Source organism: Pseudorca crassidens, chromosome 12 (genome assembly GCF_039906515.1).
Source record: "Pseudorca crassidens isolate mPseCra1 chromosome 12, mPseCra1.hap1, whole genome shotgun sequence".
Lineage (NCBI taxonomy): Eukaryota > Metazoa > Chordata > Mammalia > Artiodactyla > Delphinidae > Pseudorca > Pseudorca crassidens.
This window is the reverse complement of record NC_090307.1, coordinates 44865193-44887001: the sequence shown is the minus strand read 5'-3', so window position 1 is coordinate 44887001 and position 21809 is coordinate 44865193. Positions and strand designations below refer to the sequence as shown.

General features: G+C 40.1%; 1 protein-coding gene across 4 annotated transcripts in view; it reads right to left on the bottom strand.

Moving 5' to 3' along the window:
- Positions 1–21809, bottom strand: part of GAREM1 (GRB2 associated regulator of MAPK1 subtype 1) — a 209117-nt gene that overhangs the window by 21293 nt on the left and 166015 nt on the right. For all 4 annotated transcript variants that reach the window (XM_067699381.1, XM_067699382.1, XM_067699385.1 and 1 more), the window contains one exon: positions 4990–6162. In XM_067699381.1, the coding sequence (XP_067555482.1) occupies positions 4990–6162 (1173 nt within the window). The remainder of the gene's footprint in view (positions 1–4989; positions 6163–21809) is intronic.

Genomic DNA, 21809 nt, shown 5'->3' with positions numbered 1-21809 from the left:
CACATGTGGCTTTTTCATAGGTACTCTATAGTTCTACAAAACCTCCAAATCCCCCATGAAAGGATTACATATTATTGGGGCCCACAGGATGCTGAGCATTTCTGTAGCTCTTTTCTTGGTTTGTCATGATTACAATTTTGGCTCCACAGGTAGGTAACTATAACACATAACATCTAGCTTATCAAGCAGACATTTTAAAAGTCAGATGAAAAGAATGTTTTGCTACTTTTCAAGCCTGTTAGGATGCACTTTTGGAATGCGGGGATGACTGTCCCCTGCCTGTGCGCTCTCTGCTGGTCTGTCTGTGGAGGTAGGTGTCCTTGTCCCCATCAGCTTCCACGACTCTCTGGAGAGGCCTTACACCTTAGGCAAGGAAGGACAGGGGAAATAACCTCCAAAAAATTATTTTCTGTCTAACCCTAAAAAAGAATGCATCCCATATTAAGTTACCGCTACTATTTATTGAATGCTTACCGAGTGCCAGGGAAAACTGCCAAGTACTTTGTATAATACAACAATGCAATGAAGACACTGTTATTAATTGCCGCAGGAACTGACTCAGAAAGTTAAATAGTTTGCCCAAGGTGTGAAGCTATGGAGCTACTAAGTGGCAGAGTGAGGACGCAAATCCACGTGTGGCTCTTAGACATGATGTTTTGTGCCTCTAATGACCCATCACATAGTGTGGCAGATCACTCCTCTCTGCTCCCGGTGAAATTCCACTGAGAAGGGAAATGAAGACTCTCAGGATGCTTGGTGTCCCCTGCTGTTTTCTCATCAGCTGCTCAGTCTGCAGATTCAGACTCCTGGATAGTGCAGTCTTTTCGGGCACCTACTGAACTAGGTGCAGTGTAGATCTGGATTAAATTCGTCCTTTATGTCTTATTTTTCTCAAACATCAATAAGACAGTGTGCTCCATTACAGGAACTTTATGTATGATGGACTTCAGCCTTATAACAATGAATGTATGCTACCACAATCCATCTTACAATTCAGTCCCTACACCCTGCTTCTCGTATTGTCATTGTCAGGGGGCATCCTGTCAATCCCAAAGGTTAACAAATTCTTCATCCACACTGCAGGAAAACTTGCTTTAAACCAGTGGTTTCGACCTAGAGCTGCTTTTATGGTTTTTCTTTCATGAATCTCAAGAATCGCTGCCACGTTAACATCCAACCAAGAGTGAATGCACTTTTGTTTTTCTGTTACTAAAGACAGAGGACATGAATTAATCCCTGGGTTCTGGGGTCCTCAGGTTTGATACTACTGCACACATAGCTATAGAAGAGTTGTGATCCAGTAGTTTTGATACTGATTTGTAATTTACTGCATTGACCAGAATAGTCTGAGAGTCAAACATTCTATTTATAGATTTCATGCACTATCAAGCCTTCCTGTCACTGCTCTCCAAAATGGCATCTTCCAAAGAGGGGAAAAAAAAAAAAAAAAAAAAAACACCACCAGAAAAAAGGCAGCTCTTGAAGACTGTCACTTGTAGAGAGTATCTGGGTAAATATTTTAGACACTATCAGCCAACAGCCAGAAAATTAAAAGTATGGAACGAGGCCCACGATGTTACGAAATAGAGGATGTGTTTGGAACATATGAACCAATTAAGGATAACCCACTCAAGAGGAACTGTCAGGTCATTCTGATTTGAGGGCACTCTGCACAATTTAAAAAAATGAAAATGTCACCACTCAGTAAGCTGGGCAGCTCCCCAGCTTGGGCTCATCTGCAACAATTTCTCTTCTGTGCCTGGAACCAGGAGCTGTTTACTCTTCCCTGGGATGTTCCAGTTAGGGGGGGGAATAGCCTCTTATTGTTGGGAAAGGTAAGTGGCAGTGTTTTGTGTTTAAAGAAAAAAAACCTTTGTATTTAACGATCTTTACAAAGGTACAGACTAGAGCATAATTCTAAGTAGCCACATCAAGTACAAAGTATATTAACAGGGCTAAACTGATCACTCCTCCACTGAGGATTTTCTGTTTGGCCCCATAGCCTAGTTTTCCATTTTAGCATATGGGCAGGACAGTGGTCAAGCATTAACCAGATGATGCCGGAACTGCAGCACACTGCTGGAAACATGGCAAGAATTACTGTTGAAGGAGAAAGATTTTTATCTCATTTACAGAAACAAAGAAAGACTGTCAAAATCTGCTGGAGAAAGAGCACAGATATTTGCTGTAACTTAGGACCCTGAAGTAGGGAGTGAAGAATAGAATAAGGAGAAAAGGCACAGGCTGACATACACTGTAGTGGAGCCACTGTCCCTCTAGATATTAACATGACTGGGACACGGACTGTGGCAAAGCAGCGTTCATTTGCCAATTATCAGCTCTGCTTCCCTTTCTATGGCCCAGCTTTTTCCCAGGACCCACCCCACTGTCACTATCCAAAGAAGTTTAATTCTGTGGGAGCACTTGAATTTATGCCCCATTAAAGTTCCCTTTTGAAAGCTACAAGCGGAAGCCACATCTAACAGTTATGACGTTCTCCGGATCCCACGCACATCCTAAAACTGGAAAATTTGTTTCCTGGTCACAGAACCAATAAAAGACATGACTTCATTTGAAATGCCTAATTCTTAAAAAAAGAAAATTAAGTAATTTCACGTGTTTATAAAAAGTCTTTATGATTAGAGCATTCTATAAACACCGAATATGCTCTGAGAAGGTTCTCTTATGTCATAAGAAATTACGGCTTAGACTGGAGGCCCAAACCTTTTCTTCTGCTGTGAGATTTGCTTTTAGTTTCAAATTTAACTCTAACGTTTTTCTTTTAGTACCAGGGTCAAGATAGTGCCTCTTAATATTTGTGTTCTTACTCATCTTTCACTAGCCTCAGTGAAAACAATCACTGCCAGTTTCCTACCTCAAGACTTGGTTATGTAAATAACTGGGTGGGACCACCTTGGATGAGTCAATCAATCAGTCAACAAACAGGAGTCCCCGTTATGTGCCAGGTGGGCCCAGAGTTCTATAGGAAAAGCTCATGTGGTCACATTCCTATTGAAGAGAAGGCTCCAAGCTTCAAGCAACATCACATACACAGGTAATTGAGACATACCTAAAAATGCCTAAAGTACTTACTAGGAGTGTCCCCTCACCTTTTACCTGTTTTTTGGGGGAACACCATCTGACATGAATAAAAGAACCAAGGACTCTGACTCCACCAAGACTTCCCCCAAATATTCCACAACCCCTACTGGATACGGGGATCTCTGGGCTTGTGCCTTAAGATCCCTGGTAGATCTTGTAAGGAGCAGGGGAAAGTAGAGACCTGCAATTTCTGGGGAGTTGTTATGTCCTGGAATAAACAGCTGGAGGTGGGTCTTCTCTCAGGAAAGCTTTGCAGCAATGAGGGCTCTGCATGGACAGCTATGTATGACGCCCAGCACAAAGTGCTGCCTGGTGTCCAGAGCTGTCCATGACCTGGTTCCAGCCTTGAAGACACCACTGCCCTTCATACTCCCTCTTCAACCCTATTCCACTCGCCCAGCAAAACTCTGCGTTTTCCCTCATCTGCCCTTGCCTTTGCTCAAGCCATTCTGTCTGGAACGCCCTTCTTTCCCATCTCTCTGCTCTTTCCATTCATGTATATGCTCTCGGCTCATCTGAAATGTCATCTCCATGAAGGCTTCTCTTGCACAACTAGAAGTTCTTTTCTCCTCTGAACTCCCCCCATACATGACCTATGTATACTTCCCACATTTTAACTTGTATAGTAGTCCTCTCTTTTCATCTGTTACCTTCCCTACAAAAGGGGAAGTTGCTAGAGTCCAGGGTCATGATTTCAGTGGTCACTGATGGTGACTTTTCTAGTATCTAGCCCATGGTTTTGATACAAGGCTCTACACAGCCCTGTGTTTCCAGAGAGGTGTCCTGAGACCACCTGGTGGGGGCAGAGTAGACAGGGCCAAGGGGAGACCCCATCCCTCCAATCTGTCCTTCAGTCAGATGGGTTTTGATTGTAATTCTTCTATTTATTGTGATCTGTGTTAGTTTTCTTTTTTTTTTTTTTCTTTTAAAGGATTCTGCTAGAGATAGAAAAAAAGGAAACCACTACCACAGATACTGTCAAATAAATGAACAGAATTACACCCTATGCCTCAAGCGCTTTCGCCCTTCAGATATAATGAAATCCAATGATCAAAAATGAGTCGTGAAGGTTCAGAGTGCCTGTCAATCAAAGAACATGGTCAAAACAGAGGGCTCTTTCTCCTGTCCTGTATGACCTTTTACATTAAAATCTGATAGACTCCTCCTCAGCTGAGTGAGTTACGTTTGAGGTGGTAAGCAAAACCGGGCTGGCACCTGTGTGTGTGTATGTGTGGTGTGTAAGTGAGCACCCCCATGATGCTTTGATCTCAATGTAACTGTGAGGAGAGAGTTACAAATGATGCTGATGTCTCTTGATCTCTCCTTCCCCCAAATAAATCCACTCCTCCTTCAGTCCGCATCAGCGGTAAGTGGCACTAGTAATCCACTCTGCTGCTCAGGCTACAAATCTAGGAGTTTCTCCTGATTTCTCTCTTTCCTTCACTACCCACATCCAATTTAATCAGTAAATACTGTTGGTTCCACCTCTGAAACATGATCCGAAGCAGCTCGTTTCTCCCTGCCATCTGCTGCTACCAACTGCTGTGGTTCAGGGTGTCATCATTTCATACCTGTTACCATATTCATCCCTCTTATCTGGTCTCCGCCTTCTGCTCTCCCCTCGCTGTTATCCGTTCTCTAGGCAGCATGTTTAAACCTCTCCTAATAAAAACTCTCCAAGAATTTCTCATCAGTAGAGTAAAACTCTAACTCCCAAATGGTAAAAATAATCCAGCAAATATTTCTATTTCACTCCAAATTAAGCAAATTGCTCATTCTGATAATCTTCCATTGGGGAGTTTTCTTTAAGAAAGAAAATAAATTAGCAGATGACTGAGCAGAGAGATAGAAGGACCGGCACATCGCCCAAAACCAGAAAGGACTTACGGCTTCAGATTTGGGAGGCACTGGAGGTGGAGGTAGGGCAATCTCTGAAGACTTCATTGCTGCTCCCAGAGTTCCGGGGACAGGAAGGGGAGAAGGTGCACATTTGGACCGGACAGAACCTCGGAACTGATCACATCTGCTCTTCTCGCTCAGGGAGCGAGTGAGAGGCGGATGGCTGGGCTTGCCTTCTTCCAGCCACAGCTCTTCATAAGGAAGTTCTGACTTCCCTGTGATGCCCACTGAATCTTCACTAGCTTCTGGGAAAAGGTAGTCGCTCCCACTCTCACCCGAGTCCTGATAGGGCAGGATGTCATGAGGAAAGGGGGCCCACTCTCCCCCCAGGTCCCTGCAGCCGTGGAGGTTCACCTCACTGTTGCCATGGAGATTGTTGCCATACACACAGACGGAGAGCCGGTGGAAGGACTGGGTGAGCTCATCGCGAGCGTAGCTAAGGGAATTGGGAACATGGTTGTGGCCAGTGCACCGGCCCTTCTTGGGGCTCTTACAGTCCTCATTCCAGTCGGTCTTCACATCGCGGACCGCCCGTGAATACTCATCGATGTCGAACTGTTCTTGGCAGATACCCAGCCAGTGATGGACCAGGGTTTCAGGCCATACTTCCCCCTTCACCAGGTGTTCTGGGAGGCTAAACTTGGGGACAGTCAAGTGCAAAGGGAAGTGCATGGGGAGGATCTTGTTGTTCCGCAGCACACAGCAAACCACCACTGTCTTGGTCTGGATGTTCACAAACTTGTAGCGGTGCCCCTCACGGATGAAGTGGAGGTCATACGGGTTCCTCGGCGGAGGGCTGGGCACGGTCACGTTCACGGGAAGTCTGGTTTTCTCCACAATGTTGCGGATGGTGTGCTCGCCCTCCTGCATCTGAAGCTCCAGAGGGCTTCGGGTGCTGAACCTGCCCTTGCACTGGAACGGGAGGCTGATGCTCTCGTTGGTCCGGTGATTCATGCAAATGAGGCACGGCATTTTGCCTTTTCCCAGCTTGCTGATGGAGTTGAGCTTCCCAATCTTTTTGAAGATGGTGTTGAGTCGTGACTTCTCCTTGAAAGTCTTTGCATAAAGGATTTCTGCCTGGCCCATGAGAGTGAGTTCATCCCCCGTACAAAGGGTGATGTTGTAAACTTCGGTGTCTTCATTGCATTCACCTGAAGCAACCTACAATAGGATAAATCAAATTTTAGGGTAGTTGTCTTTAGTTTATTCACACAGAGAAGTAGTGAACATGCTGTTAAGACACACATGCATACACAAAGGAAAATGCTGTTTTATTTTAATATTAAATTTAGACAATCCATTTCTCCTGTAATATTTATGTGGTTAACAATAACAAGATGATGTTAGTTTAGACTTTTAAAAGCATTTTTTTTTCTGAAGAAGAAGGTACCCTGTATTCATTTGTAACATTTTGGGAAATACAGAAGAAAAACACCCAAAAATTAACACCCATGAACCTGATGCAGATACAGCCATGGTTAATGGTTTGATAAACAAACATCCTTCTAGTTTCTTTTCCTATGTATTCTACCATATGGATAATTATTTTGGGACATTAGTATTATCATTGTATCATTTTCAGTTATAAAAATGCTTTCATGAACATCACTGTAGAAAATTCTTTTTAAACTATTAAAATTCTAATTTCTTACCTTTAAAAATTTGCTAATTTTATTAAATGTTCTAAAATTGGGACAAAGGATTTAAAAAATGTCTTCTTTCTCCCCATTCTTCTATTTATTATGAAAACTATTCATGTTCATTGGAAGAAATATTAGAAAATACAGATATAAAAATGAACAATTTCTACACAACTTGACCACTAAAGATAACCTGTTAACAATTTTATATAAACGGAAAGAAAAGACAGAGATAAGACGGCCGAGTAGAAGATGTGAGCTCACTTCTCCTTACAAAAAGAGCAAAATCACAACTAACTGATGAACAACCATCGACAAAAAAACAAACCACTGGAATCTATCAGAAAAGACATTCTACATCCAAAGACAAAGAAGAAGCCACGATGAGATGGTAGGAGGGGGCACAACTGCAATAAAATCAAATCCCATACCTGCTGGGTGGGTGACCCACAAACTGGAAAATAATTGTACCACAGAAGTTCTCCCACAGGAGTGAAAGTTCTGAGCCCCATGTCAGGCTCCCCAGCCTGTGGGTCTGGCAACAGGAGGAGGAGCCCCTAAAGAATCTGGCTTTGAAGGCCAGCGGGGTTTGATCTCAGGAATTCCACAGGATTGGGGGAAACAGAGACTCCACTCTTGGAGGGTGCACACAAAGTCTCATGTGCATCAGGACCCAGGAAAAAAAGCAGTGACCTCATAAGAGCCTGGGCCAAATCTATCTGCTGTGGAGGGTCTCCTGCAGCAATGGGGGCAGCTTTGGCCCACTGCAGCAACAAAGACACTGGTGGCAGTAGTTCTGGGGAGTACTAATTGGTGTGAGCCCTAGAGGAGGTGGCCATTTTCTCTCCAAGACCTGGACCCACTCAACAGCCTGTAGGCTCTAGTGCTGGGACACCTCAGGCCAAACAATCAACAGGGAGGGAACACAGCCCCATCCATCAAGAGACAGGCTGCTTAAAGTCTTCCTGAGCATACAGCTGCCCACTAAACATGCCCCTTGACACAGCCCTGCCCAACAGACAAACAAGACCCAGCTGCACCCACCAGTGGGGAGGAACCAGTCCCTCCCACCAGGAAGCCTGCACAAGACTCTCAGACAGCCTCATCCACCAGGGGGCAGACAGCAGAAGAACTACAACCCTGCAGCCTGCGGTAAGGAAACCACAATCATAGAAAGTTAGACAAAATGAGATGACAGAGGAGTATGTCCCACATGAAGGAACAAGATAAAACGCTAGAGAACAACTAAGTGAAGTGGAGATAGGCAGTCTACCCAAAAAAGAATTTAGAGCAATGATAGTAAAGATGATCCAAGATCTCAGAAAAAGAATGGAGGCACAGATTGAGAAGACAGAAGAAATGTTTAACAAAGACCTAGAAGAACTAAAGACCAAACAAACAGAGATGAACAACCCAAAAACTGAAATGAAAAATACACTGGAAGTAATCATTAGCAGAGTAACTGAGGCAGAAGAATGGATAAGTGAGCTGGAAGACAGAATGGTGGAAATCACTGCTGCAGAACAGAATAAAGAAAAGAAATGAAAAGAAATGAGGACAGCCAAAGAGACCTCTCAGACAACATTAAGCGTACCAATATTTGAATTACAGAGGTCCCAGAAGGAGAAGAGAGAGAAAAAATACCTGAGAAAACATTTGAAGAGATAATAGCTGAAAACTTCCCTAACATGGGAAAGGAAACAGTCCACCCAGGTAGAGGAAGTGCTGAGAGTCCCAGGCAGGATAAACCCAAGGAGGAACATGCTGAGACACACAATAATCAAATTGACAAAAATTAAAGACAAAGAAAAAATACTAAAAGCAACAAGAGAAAAGCAACAAATAACATAGAAGAGAACTCCCATAAGGTTATCAGCTGGTTTCTCAGCAGAGACTCTGCAGGCCAGAAGGGAGAGGCATGATATATTTAAAGTAATGAAAAGGAAGAACCTACAACCGAGAATACTCTACCCAACAAGGTTCTCATTCAGATTTGACAGAGAAATCAAAAGCTTTACAGACAAGAAAAAGCTAAGAGAATTCAAATTCAGCACCACCAGACCAGCTTTGCAACAAATGCTAAAAGAACTTCTCTAGGCAGAAAAGGCCACAACTACAAATAAGAAAATTATGAATGGAAAAGCTCAATGGTAAAGGCAAACATAAAGTAAAGGTAGGAAATCATCCACACACAAATATGATATCAAAACCAGCAATCATGGGGGACTTCCCTGGTGGCGCAGTGGATAAGACTCCGTGCTCTCAATGCAGGGGGCCAAGTTCGATCTCTGGTCAGGGAACTAGATCCCACATGCGTGCTGCAACTAAGAGTTTGCATGCCACAACTAAGGAGCCCTTGTGCTGCAGCTAAGAAGCCCGCAAGCCGCAACTAAGGATCCTGTGAGCTGCAAGTAAGGAGCCCACTGCTCCAACAAAGACCCAGAGCAACCAAGCTAATAAATAAATAAATATTTTAAAAACCCAGCAATCATGAGAAGAGGAGAGCATAATGCAGGATATTAGAAATGCATTTGAAATTAAAAGACCAGCAACTTAAAACAATCTTGTTTATATATATAGTCTGCTATAACAAAAACTCATGGTAACAGCAAACCAAAAATCTACAATAGATACACACACAAAAAAGAATAAGGAATCCAAACACAACACTAAAGTTAGTCGTCAAATCACAAGAGAACAAAAGAGGAAGGGAAGAAAAAACACCTATAAAAACAAATCAAAAACAATTAACAAAATGGCAATAACATACATATTGATAATTACCTTAAATGTAAATGGATTAAATGCTCCAACCAAAAGACACAGACTGGCTAAATTGATACAAAAACAAGACCCGTATATATGGTGTATACAAGAGACGCACTTCAGATCTAGGGACACACACACACTGAAAGTGATGGGATGGAAAAAGGTATTCCACACAAATGGAAATCAAAAGAAAGCTGGAGTAGCAATACTCATATCAGACAAAACAGACTTTAAAATAAAGACTGTTATAAGAGACAAAGGAGGACACTACATAATGGTCAAGGGAATCAATCCAAGAAGATATAACAACTGTAAATATATATGTACCCAACATAGGAGCACCTCAATATATAAGGCAAATATTAACAGCCATAAAAGGAGTAATTGACAGTAATACATAGTGGAGGACTTTAACACCCTACTTTCATCAATGGACAGATCATCCAGACAGAAGATCAATAAGGAAACACAGGCCTTAAATGACACATTAGAAGATGGACTTAATTGATATTTATAGAGCATTCCATCCAAAAGCAGCAGAATACAAATTCTTCTCAAGTGCACGTGGAACATTCTCCAGGACTAATCACATGCTGGGCCACAAAGTGAGTAAATTTAAGAAAATTGAAATCATATCAAGCATCTTTTACGATCACAACACTATGAGATTAGAAATCAACTACAAGAAAAAGACTGTAAAAACACAAACAGATGGAGGCTAAACAATATGCTCCTAAACAACCAATGGATCACTGAAGAAATTAAAGAGGAAATCAAAAAATACCTAAAGACAAATGAAAACAAAAGCGTGACGATCCAAAACCTATGGGACTCAGCAAAAGCAGTTCTGAGAGGGAAGTTTACTGCAATATAATCTTACCTCAGGAAACAAGAAAAATCTCAAATAACTAATCTAACCTTACACCTAAAGCAACTAGAAAAATAAGAACAAACAAAACCCAAAGTTAGGAGATGGAAAGAAATCATAAAGATCAGAGCAGAAATAAGGATGAAGAAAAAGCAGAAAAGATCAATGAAACTAAAAGCTGGTTCTTTGAAAAGATAAACAAAACTGATAAACCTTTAGCCACACTCATCAAGAAAAAAGGAGAGAGGACTCAAATCAATAAAATTAGATATGACAAAGGAGAAGTCACAACTGACACCACAGAAATACAAAGGATCATGAAAGACTACCATATATGCCAATAAAATGGACAACCTACGAGAAATGGACAAATTCTTTGAAAGGTACAATCTCCCAAGACTGAACCAGGAAGAAATAGAAAATATGAACAGACCAATCACAAGTACTCAAATTGAAACTGTGATTAAAGAACTCCCAACAAACAAAAGTCCAGGACCAGATGACTTCACAGGTAAATTCTGTCAAACATTCAGAGAACACCTATATTTCTGAAAGTATTACAAAAAATTGCAGAGGAAGGAACACTCCCAACTCATTCTGTGAGGCCACTATCACCCTGATACCAAAACCAGAAAAAGATACCACAAAAAAAGAAAATTACAGGCCAGTATCACTGATGAAGAGTCGCAAAAACACTCAGCAAAATACTAGCTAACTAAATCCAACAATACTTTTTTTTTTTTTTGGAAGGCTTTCAGAACTAAAGTTTTTTTTTTAATACATCTTTATTGGAGTATAATTGCTTCACAATGCTATTTTAGTTTCTGTTGTACAACAAAGTGAATCAGCCATGTGCATACATATATCCCCATATCCCCTCCCTCTTGAACCTCCCTCCCACGCTCTCTATCCTACCCCTCTACGTCATTGCAAAGCACCAAGCTGATCTCCCTGTGCTATGCTGTTGCTTCCCACTAGCTATCTATTTTACATTTGGTAGTGTATATATGTTGATGTTACTCTCACTTCACCACAGCTTCCCCCTCCCTCATGTCCTCAAGTCCATTTTCTATGTCTACATCTTTATTCCTGCCCTGCCCCTAGGTTCATCAGTACCATTTTTTTTTAGATTCCATATATATGTGTTAGCATATGGTATTTGTTTGTCTCTTTCTGACTTCCTTCACTCTCTATGACAGACTCTAGGTCCATCCACCTCACTACAAATAACTCAATTTCGTTTCTTTTTATGGCTGAGTAATATTGCATTGTATACATGTGCCACATCTTTATCCATTCATCTGCTGATGGCCATTTAGGTTGCTTCCATGTCCTGGCTGTTGTAAATAGAGCTGCAATGAACACTGTGGTACATGTCTCTTTTTGAATTACGGTTTCTCAGGGTATGTGCCGAGTAGTGGGATTGCTGGGTCATGTGGTAGTTCAATTTTTTAGTTTTTTAAGGAACCACCATACTGTTCTCCATAGTGGTTGTATCCATTTACATTCCCACCAACAGTGCAGGACGGTTCCCCTTCACTACACCCTTTCCAGCATTTATTGTTTCATTTTTTTGAAAATGGCCATTCTGTCAGGTGTGAGGTGATACCTCATTGTAGTTTTGATTTGCATTTCTCTAATAATTAGTGATGTTGAGCGTCTTTTCATGTGCCTCTTGGTCATGTGTATGCCTCTGGTGAAATGTCTATTTAGATCTTCCACTCATTTTTTAATTGGGTGGTTTCCAACAATACTTTAAAAGGATCACACACCATGATCAAGTGGGATTTATCCCAGGGATGCAAGAATTTTTCAATATCCGAAAATCAGTCAGTGTGATACAGAACATCAACAAACTGAAGAATAAAACCCATGTGATCCAAAGACAAAGGAGAAGCCACAATGAGGCGGTAGGAGGGGCACAAACACAATAAAATCAAATCCCATAAATGCTGGGTGGGTGACTCACAGACTGGAGAACACTTATTTTTTATTTTTTTTTTTTTTGAGGTACGCGGGCCTCTCACTGCTGTGGCCTCTCCCGTTGCGGAGCACAGGCTCCGGACGCGCAGGCTCAGCGGCCATGGCTCACGGGCCCAGCCGCTCCGCGGCATGTGGGATCTTCCCGGACCGGGGCATGAACCCGCGTCCCCTGCATCGGCAGGTGGACTCTCAACCACTGCGCCACCAGGGAAGCCCCTGGAGAACACTTATACCACAGAAGTCCACCCACTGGAGTGAAAGTTCTGAGCCCCACGTCATGCTTCCCAATCTGGGGGTCCGGCAATGGGAGGAGGAATTCCTAGAGAAATCAGACTTTGAAGGCAAGCGGGATTTGATTGCAGGACTTTGACAGGACTGGGGGAAACAGAGACTCCACTCTTGGAAGGCACACACAAAGTACTGTGCTCATCGCGACCCAGGGGAAGGAGCAGTGACCCATAGGAGACTGAAACAGACCTACCTGCTAGTGTTGGAGGGTCTCCTGCAGATGTTGGGGGCAGCTGTGTGTTACTGTGAGGACAAGGACACTGGCACAGAAATTCTGGGAAGTACTCCTTGGCATGAGCCCTCCCAGAGTCTGCCATTAGCCCCACTAAAGAGCCCGGGTAGGCTGCAGTGTTGGGTCACCTCAGGCCAAACAACCAACAGGGAGGGAACCCAGCCCCACCCATCAGCAGACAAGTGGATTAAAGTTTTACTGAGCTCTGCCCACCAAAGCAAAAGCCAGCTGTACCCACCACCAGTCCCTCCCATCAGGAAACTTGCACAAGCCTCTTAGACAGCCTCATCCACCAGAGGGCAGACAGGAGAAGCAAGAACTACAATCCTGCAGCCTGTGGAACAAAACCCACATTCACAGGAAGACAGACAAGATGAAAAGGCAGAGGGCTATGTACCAGATGAAGGAACAAGATAAAACCCCAGAAAGACAACTTAATGAAGTGGAGATAGGCAACCTTCCAGAAAAAGAAATCAGAATAATGATAGTGAAGATGATTCAGGACCCTGGAAAAAGAATGGAGGCAAAGATTGAGAAGATGCAAGAAATGGTTAACAAAGATCTAGAAGAATTAAAGAACAAAGAAACGGAGATGAACAATGCAAGAACTGAAATGAAAAATACACTAGAAGGAATCAATAGCAGAATAACTGAGGCAGAAGAACGGGTAAGTGACCTGGAAGACAGAATGGTGGAATACACTGCTGCAGAACAGAATAAAGATAAAAGAATGAAAAGAAATGAAGACAGCTTAAGAGACCTCTGGGACAACATTAAACACAACAACATTCGCATTATAGGGGTCCCAGAAGGAGAAGAGAGAGAAAGGACCCGAGAAAATATTTGAAGAGATTATAGTTGAAAATTTCCCTAACATGGGAAAGGAAATAGCCACCCAAGTCCAGGAAGTGCAGAGAGTCCCATACAGGATAAAACCAAGGAGAAACACGCCAAGACACATAGTAATCAAACTGGCAAAAATTAAAGGCAAAGAAAAATTATTGAAAGCAGCAGAGAAAAATGACAAATAACATACAAGGGAACTCCCATAAGGTTAAGAGCTGATTTCTCAGCAAAAGCTCTACAAGCCAGAAGGGAGTGGCATGATATACTTAAAGTGATGAAAGGGAAGAACCTACAACCAAGAGTACTCTACCCGGCAAGGATCTCATTCAGATTTGATGGAGAAATCAAAAGCTTTACAGACAAGCAAAAGCTAAGAGAATTCAGCACCACCAAACCAGCTCTACAACAAATGCTAAAGGAACTTCTCTAGTGGGAAACACAAGAGAAGAAAAGGACCTACAAAAACAAACCCCAAACAATTAAGAAAATGGTCATAGGAACATACATATCGATAATTACTTTAAACGTGAATGGATTAAATGCTCCAACCAAAAGACACAGGCTTGCTGAATGGATACAAAAACAAGACCCATATATATGCTGTCTATAAGAGACCCACTTCAGACCTAGGGACACATACAGACTGAAAGTGAGGGGATGGAAAAAGATATTCCATGCAAATGGAAATCCAAAGAAAGCTGGAGTAGCAATACTCATATCAGATAAAATAGACTTTAAAAGAAAGAATGTTACAAGAGACAAGGAAGGACACTACATAATGATCAAGGGATCAATCCAAGAGGAAGATATAACAATTATAAATATATATGCACCCAACATAGGAGCACCTCAATACATAAGGCAACTGCTAAGAGCTATAAAAGAGGAAATCGACAGTAAGACAATAATAGTGGGGGACTCCTAACACCTCACTTACACAAATGGACAGATCATCCAAACAGAAAATTAACAAGGAAACACAAGCTTTAAATGACACAACAGGCCAGATAGATTTAATTGATATTTATAGGACATTCCATCCAAAAACAGCAGATTACACTTTCTTCTCTAGTGCACATGGAACATTCTCCAGGATAGATCACACCTTGGGTCACAAATTAAGTTTCAGTAAATTTAAGAAAATTGAAATCATATCAAGCATCTTTTCTGACCACAATGCTGTGAGATTAGAAATCAATTACTGGGAAAAAATGTAAAAAACACAAACACATGGAGGCTGAACAGTATGTTACTAAATAACCAAGAGATCACTGAAGAAATCAGAGGAAATAAAGAAATACCTAGGGATAAATGACAATGAAAACACAATGATCCAAAACCTATGGGATGCAGCAAAGGCAGTCTAAGAGGGAAGTTTATAGCAATACAAGCCTACATCAAGAAACGAGAAAAATCTCAAATAAACAATCTAACCTTACACCTAAAGAACTAGAGAAAGAAGAAGAAACAAAACCCAAAGTTAGCAGAAGGAAAGAAATCATAAAGATCAGAGCAGAAATAAATGAAATAGAAACGAAGAAAACAGTGGCAAAGATCAATGAAACTAAAAGCTGGTTCTTTGAGAAGATAAACAAAGTTGATAAACTATTAGCCAGACTCATCAAAAAAAAGAGGGAGAGGACTCAATTAATAAAATACAAATGAAAGAGGAGTAGTTACAACAGACACCACAGAAATACAAAGATTCCTAAGAGACTACTACAGCAACTCTATGCCAATAAAATGAACAATTTGGAAGAAATGGACAAATTCTTAGAAAGGTAGAACCTTCCAAGACTGAACCAGGAAGAAATAGAAAATATGAACAGACCAATCACAAGTAATGAAATTGAAACTGTGATTAAGAATCCTGCAACAAACAAAACTTCTGGTCCACATGGCTTCACAGGTGAATTCTATCAAACATTTAGAGAAGAGCTAACACCCATCCTTCTCAAACTCTTCCAGAAAACTGCAGAGGAAGGAATACTCCCAGACTCATTCTATGAGGCCACCATCACCCTGATAGCAAAACCAGACAAAGACACTACAAAAAAAGAAAATTATAGACCAATATCACTGATGAATATAGATGCAAAAATCCTCAACAAAATACTAGCAAACAGAATCCAACAACACATTAAAAGGATCATATACCATCATCAAGTGGGATTTATCCCAGGGATGCAAGGATTCTTCAATATACACAAATCAATTGATGTGGTACACCATATTAAAAAATTGAAGGAGGAAAACCATATGATCATCTCAATAGATGCAGAAAAAGCTTTTGACAAAATTTGATACCCATTTATGATAAAAACTCTCCAGAAAGTGGGCACAGAGGGAACCTCCCTCAACATAATAAAGGCCATATATGACAAACCCACAGCAAACATCATTCTCAATGGTGAAAAACTGAAAGCATTTCCTCTAAGATCAGAAACAAGAGAAGGATGTCCACTCTCGCCACTATTATTCAACATAGTTTTGGAAGTCCTAGCCATGCAATCAGAGAAGAAAAAGAAATAAAAGGAATACAAATTGGAAAAGAAGAAGCAAAGCGGTCACTGTTTGCAGATGACATGATACTATACATAGAAAATCCTAAAGATGCCACCAGAAAACTACTAGAGCTAATCAATGAGTTTGGTAAAGTAGCAGGATACAAAATTAATGCACAGAAATCTCTTGCATTCCTATACACTAATGATGAAAAATCTGAAAGAAGTGAAGGAAACAGTCCCATTTACCACTGCAAGAAAAAGAATAAATACCTAGGAATAAACCTACCTAGGGAGACAAAAGACCTGTATGCACAGAACTATAAGACACTGTGAAAGAATTTAAAGATGAAACCAACAGATGGAGAGATATACCATGTTGTTGGATTGGAAGAATCAACATTGTGAAAATGACTATACTACCCAAAGCAATCTACAGATTCAATGCAATCCCTATCAAATTACCAATGGCAGTTTTTACAGAACTAGAACAAAAAATCTTAAAATTTGTATGGAGACACAAAAGACCCCGAATAGCCAAAGCAGTCTTGAGGGAAAAAACCAGAGCTGGAGGAATCAGACTCCCTTACTTCAGACTATACTACAAAGGTACACTAATCAGGACAATATGGTACTGGCACAAAAACAGAAATATAGATCAATGGAACAGGATAGAAAGCCCAGAGATAAACCCACACACCTATGGTAAACTAATCTATGACAAAGGAGGCAAGGATATACAATGGAGAAAAGACAGTCTCTTCAATAAGCACTGCTGGGAAAACTGGACAGCTACATGTAAAAGAATGAAATTAGAACACTCCCTAACACCATACACAAAAATAAACTCAAAATGTATTAGAGACCTAAATGTAAGACCAGACACTATAAAACTCTTAGAGGAAAACATAGGAAGAACACTCTTTGACATAAATCACAGCAAGATTCTTTTTGATCCACCTACTAGAGTAATGGAAATAAAAACAAAAATAAACAAATGGGACCTAATGAAACTTCAAAGCTTTTGCAAAGCAAACTACAAACAAGGCGAAAAGAGAAGCCTCAGAATGGGAGCAAACATTTGCAAATGAGTCAACAGACAAAGGATTAATCTCCAAAATATATAAACAGCTCATGCACCTCAATATTAAAAAAAACAAACAACCCAATCAAAAAATGGGCAGAAGACCGAAATAGACATTTCTCCAAAGAGGACATACAGATGGCCAAGAAGCATATGAAAAGCTGCTCAACATCACTAATTATTAGAGAAATGCAAATCAAAACTACAATGAGGTATCACCTCACACCAGTTAGAGTGGGCATCATCAGAAAACCTACAAACAACAAATGCTGGACAGGGTGTGGAGAAAAGGGAACCCTCTTGCACTGCTGGTGGGAATGTAAATTGATACAGCCACTATGGAGAACAGTATGGAGGTTCCTTACAAAACTAAAAATAGAATTACCATATGACCCAGCCATCCCACTACTGGGCATATACCCAGAGAAAACCATAATTGAACAAGACACACATGCACCCCAATGTTCTTTTGTGCACTATTTACAACAGCCAGGTCATGGACGCAACCTAAATGCCCATCGACAGACGAATGGATAAAGAAGATGTGGTACATATATACAATGGAATATTACTCAGCCATAAAAAGGAACGAAATTAGGTCATTTGTAGAGACGTGGATGAATCTAGAGACTGTCATACAGAGTGAAGTTAGTCAGAAAGAGAAAAACAAATATTGTATATTAATGCATATATGTGGAACCTAGAAAAATGGTACAGATGAACCGGTTTGCAGGGCAGAAATAGAGACACAAATGTAGAGAGCAAACGTATGGACACCAAGGGGGGGAAAGCAGCAGGGGTGGTGGTGGTGGTGGTGCGATGAATTGGGAGATTGGGATTTACATGTATACATTGATGTGTATAAAATGGATGACTAATAAGAACCTGCTGTATAAAAATAAATAAATAAAATAAAATAAAAAAAAAAAACCCCAAAACCCATGTGATCATCTCAATAGATGCAGGAAAAGCTTTTGACAAAATTCAACACCCATTTATGATAAAAACTCTCCAGAAACTGGGTATAGAGGGAACATCCCTTAACGTAATAAAGGCCACATATGATAAACCTAGAGCTAGCATCATACTCAATGGGGAAAGGATCAGGAACAAGACAAGGATGTCCACTCTCGCCACTTCTATTCAACATAGTTTTGGAAGTCCCTAGCTATGGCAATCAGAGAAGGATAAAAAAATAAAAGGAATCCGAATTGGAAAAGAAGAAGGAAAACTGTCAGTGTCTGCAGATGACATGATACTATACATAAAAAATCCTAAAGATGCTACCAGAAAACTAATAGAGCTCATTACTGAATTAGGTAAAGTTACAGGATACAAAATTAATACACATAAATCTGTTGCATTTCTATACACTAACAACAAAAGATCAGAAAAAGAAATTAAAGAAACAATCCCATTTACCATTGTAGCAAAAAGAATAAAATACCTAAGGATATCCCTGTCTACGAAGGCAAAAGATCTGTACTCTGAAGCTATAAGACACTGATGAAAGAAAGTGAAGATGATACAAACAGTTGGAAAGATATACCATGTTCTTGGATTGGAAGAATCAATATTGTTAAAATGGCCATACCACCCAAGGCAATCTACAGATTCAATGCAATCCCTATCAATTTACCAGTGGCATTTTTCACAGAACTGAAACAAAAAAATCTTAAAATTTGTATGGAGACACAAAATACCCCAGACAGCCAAAGCAATCTTGGGACAGAAAAATGGAGCTGGAAGAATCAGGCTCCCTGACTTCAGTCTATACTACAAAGCTACAGTCACCAAAACAGTACTGTACAGGCACAAAAACAGAAATACAGATTAATGGAACAGGGTGGAAAGCCCAGAAATAAACCCATGTACCTACCTATGGGCAATTAATCTATGACAAAGAAAGCAAGGCTATACAATGGAGGAAAGATGGTCTCTTTAATAAATGGTGCTGGGAAAATTGGACAGCTACATGTAAAAAAATGAAATTAGAACATCCTTTAACAACATACACAAAAATAAGCTCAAAATGGATTAAAGCCCTAAATGTAAGACCAGATACTACAAAACTCTTAGAGGAAAACATAGGCCGAACACTCTTTGACATAAATCTCAGCAATATCTTTTATGATCCGCCTCCTACAGTACTGGAAATAAAAACAAAAATAAACAACTGGGGCCTAATTAAACTCAAAAGCTTTTGCACAGCAAAGGAAACCATAAACAAAACGAGAAAGCAACCTACAGAATGGGAGAAAATATTTGCAAACAATGCGAGTGACAAGGGATTAGTCTCTAAATTTTACAAACAGGTCATGCGGCTTGACATAAAAAAACCCCAAAACAACCGAATCAAAAAATGGGCAGAAGACATAAATAGACATTTCCCCAAAGAAGATATATAGATGGCCAAGAGGCACATGAAAAGATGCTCAACATCGCTAATTATTAGAGAAATGCTAATCAAAACTACAATGAGGTATCACCTCACACCACTCAGAATGGCCATCGTCAAAAAGTCTACAAACAATAAATGCTGGCAAGGGTGTGGAGAAAAGGGAACCCTCCTGCACCATTGGTGGGAATGTAAATTGGTGCAGCCACTATGGAGAACAGTATGGAGGTTCCTTAAGAAACTAAAAATGGAGCTACCATATGACCCACCAATCCCACTCCTGGGCAAACATCCAGAGGAAATCATGGTTTGAAAGGATACATGCATCCCAATGTTCACCGCAGCGCTGTTTACAATAGCCAAGACACGGAAGCAACTTAAATGTCCATTGACAGATGAACAGATAAAGAAGATGTGGTACATATATACATTGGAATACTACTCAGCAATTAAAAAGAATGAAATAAAAAAAAAGAAATGAGTGTATCAGTCTATCTCAGAGATATATAAATACACATACAGTTTTATTGCTCTGCTTCTCACTGTAATTTATCCATTTTCCTGTGCATATACTCCATCAATTGTAATACTAACCTAACATATTCCATTATATATGGATATGCCTTAATTCATTTGACCAATTCCTTACTGTTAGACAGATGGGATTTCCCAATTTTTAGCAAGTATAAATAGTACTGCAGCAAACTTTTTTACACTTCAATTATTTCCTTAGGATAAAGTCTCAGAAGTAGAATTGCATGGACAAAGCTGTGTATACATGTGAAAGGTCTAATATGTGTTACCCATTGTACTTCATCAATGTTATACATAGACATATTTCTACTCTATGAAGTTATGTTTCCCCATACCCATGCTGAATAAATTTAATGTTTACCAATATTAAAAGTAAAGCATGTGTCCTGCATTTATTTATGTCTTATGTTGAATATGCTTGAATATTAGTATTGTGAATATTTTTTGGTATTTATTTATCAAGCTATTTAGAGTTTTTCCTCTGTGAATTGTCTACTTGTGTCCCTCACCCATTTTTCTGTTGTGATGGCTATCTTATTGATTACTATTTATGCAATGTGAATGTCATTTATACTATACATTTTCCAATATGTTGCTTGAATTTCAATTTTATGCCTTCTTTAAGTATTAAAGTTTTTTTCTATGCAGCATTTTCAAACATTTCCTTTGTGATTTCATTCTTGGGTGTTATGTGTCTACTTGTTGAGAAGATATAGATCAAGGTTCTGATCTAGGAGTGGTTTTGCCCCCCCCCCCCCAGGGGACATTTGACAGTGTCTTCAGACATTTTTGATGGCCATGACTGGGAGGGTGCTTACACCTAGTGGGTACAAAGAATGGTGGTAAACATGCTACAAGGCACAGGACGGTCCTACAGCAAAGATTTATCCAGTCCAATTTTCACTGGTGCTCAGGTTGAGAAATGTTGATATCATTAACCAATATTTTCTTCCGGCATTTTGATGGTTTCATTTATTAAATATTTAACTTATTTAATTTTTTTGGTAGATTATTTAAGGTAGGGATCTGACTTCAGTTTTTTAAATAGTTAACTGAGTGTCCAGTACATTTCCAAATAACCATCCCTTTCATCACTGATCTGAAGTGCCACTTTTATTATATATTAAATTTATAAAACACATACACTCAAATGTATACATATATTAGCATTTATTTAGGGGCCATTTTACCCTATGACCTTTCTGCCTATTTTCCTATCATAACAATACTGTTTTAATTCCTGTATCTTTGTCATACGTTTTGAGATCTGATGACAAAAGCCCTCACTTGTGGTTATTCTGACTCAAAGTTTTTAGATGGAAATAAACAAGAGAAGCAAAGTCAAAAGTCAAATAACAGACTGACAGAAAATATTTCCAGTGTATATGACAGAAAAAGAGCCAACATCCCTAATACATAAGCAGTTTTTAAAAAAGACCCCAAAACCTCCAGAAAAACAGAAAAGCCATGAATAATCAATCTACTAAAAAGATACATCTATGAAAAGATGTTCAACTTTTCTTATACTAAACAGAAAGGTAAACTATAATTCCACTGAGATACCATTTCTCACCTAGAACACTGATAAATATTCAAAAGCTAGACACTGCCCTCAGTTGGTAAAGCTATGGGGAAACAGGCACTCTTGTTCATAGCTGGTGG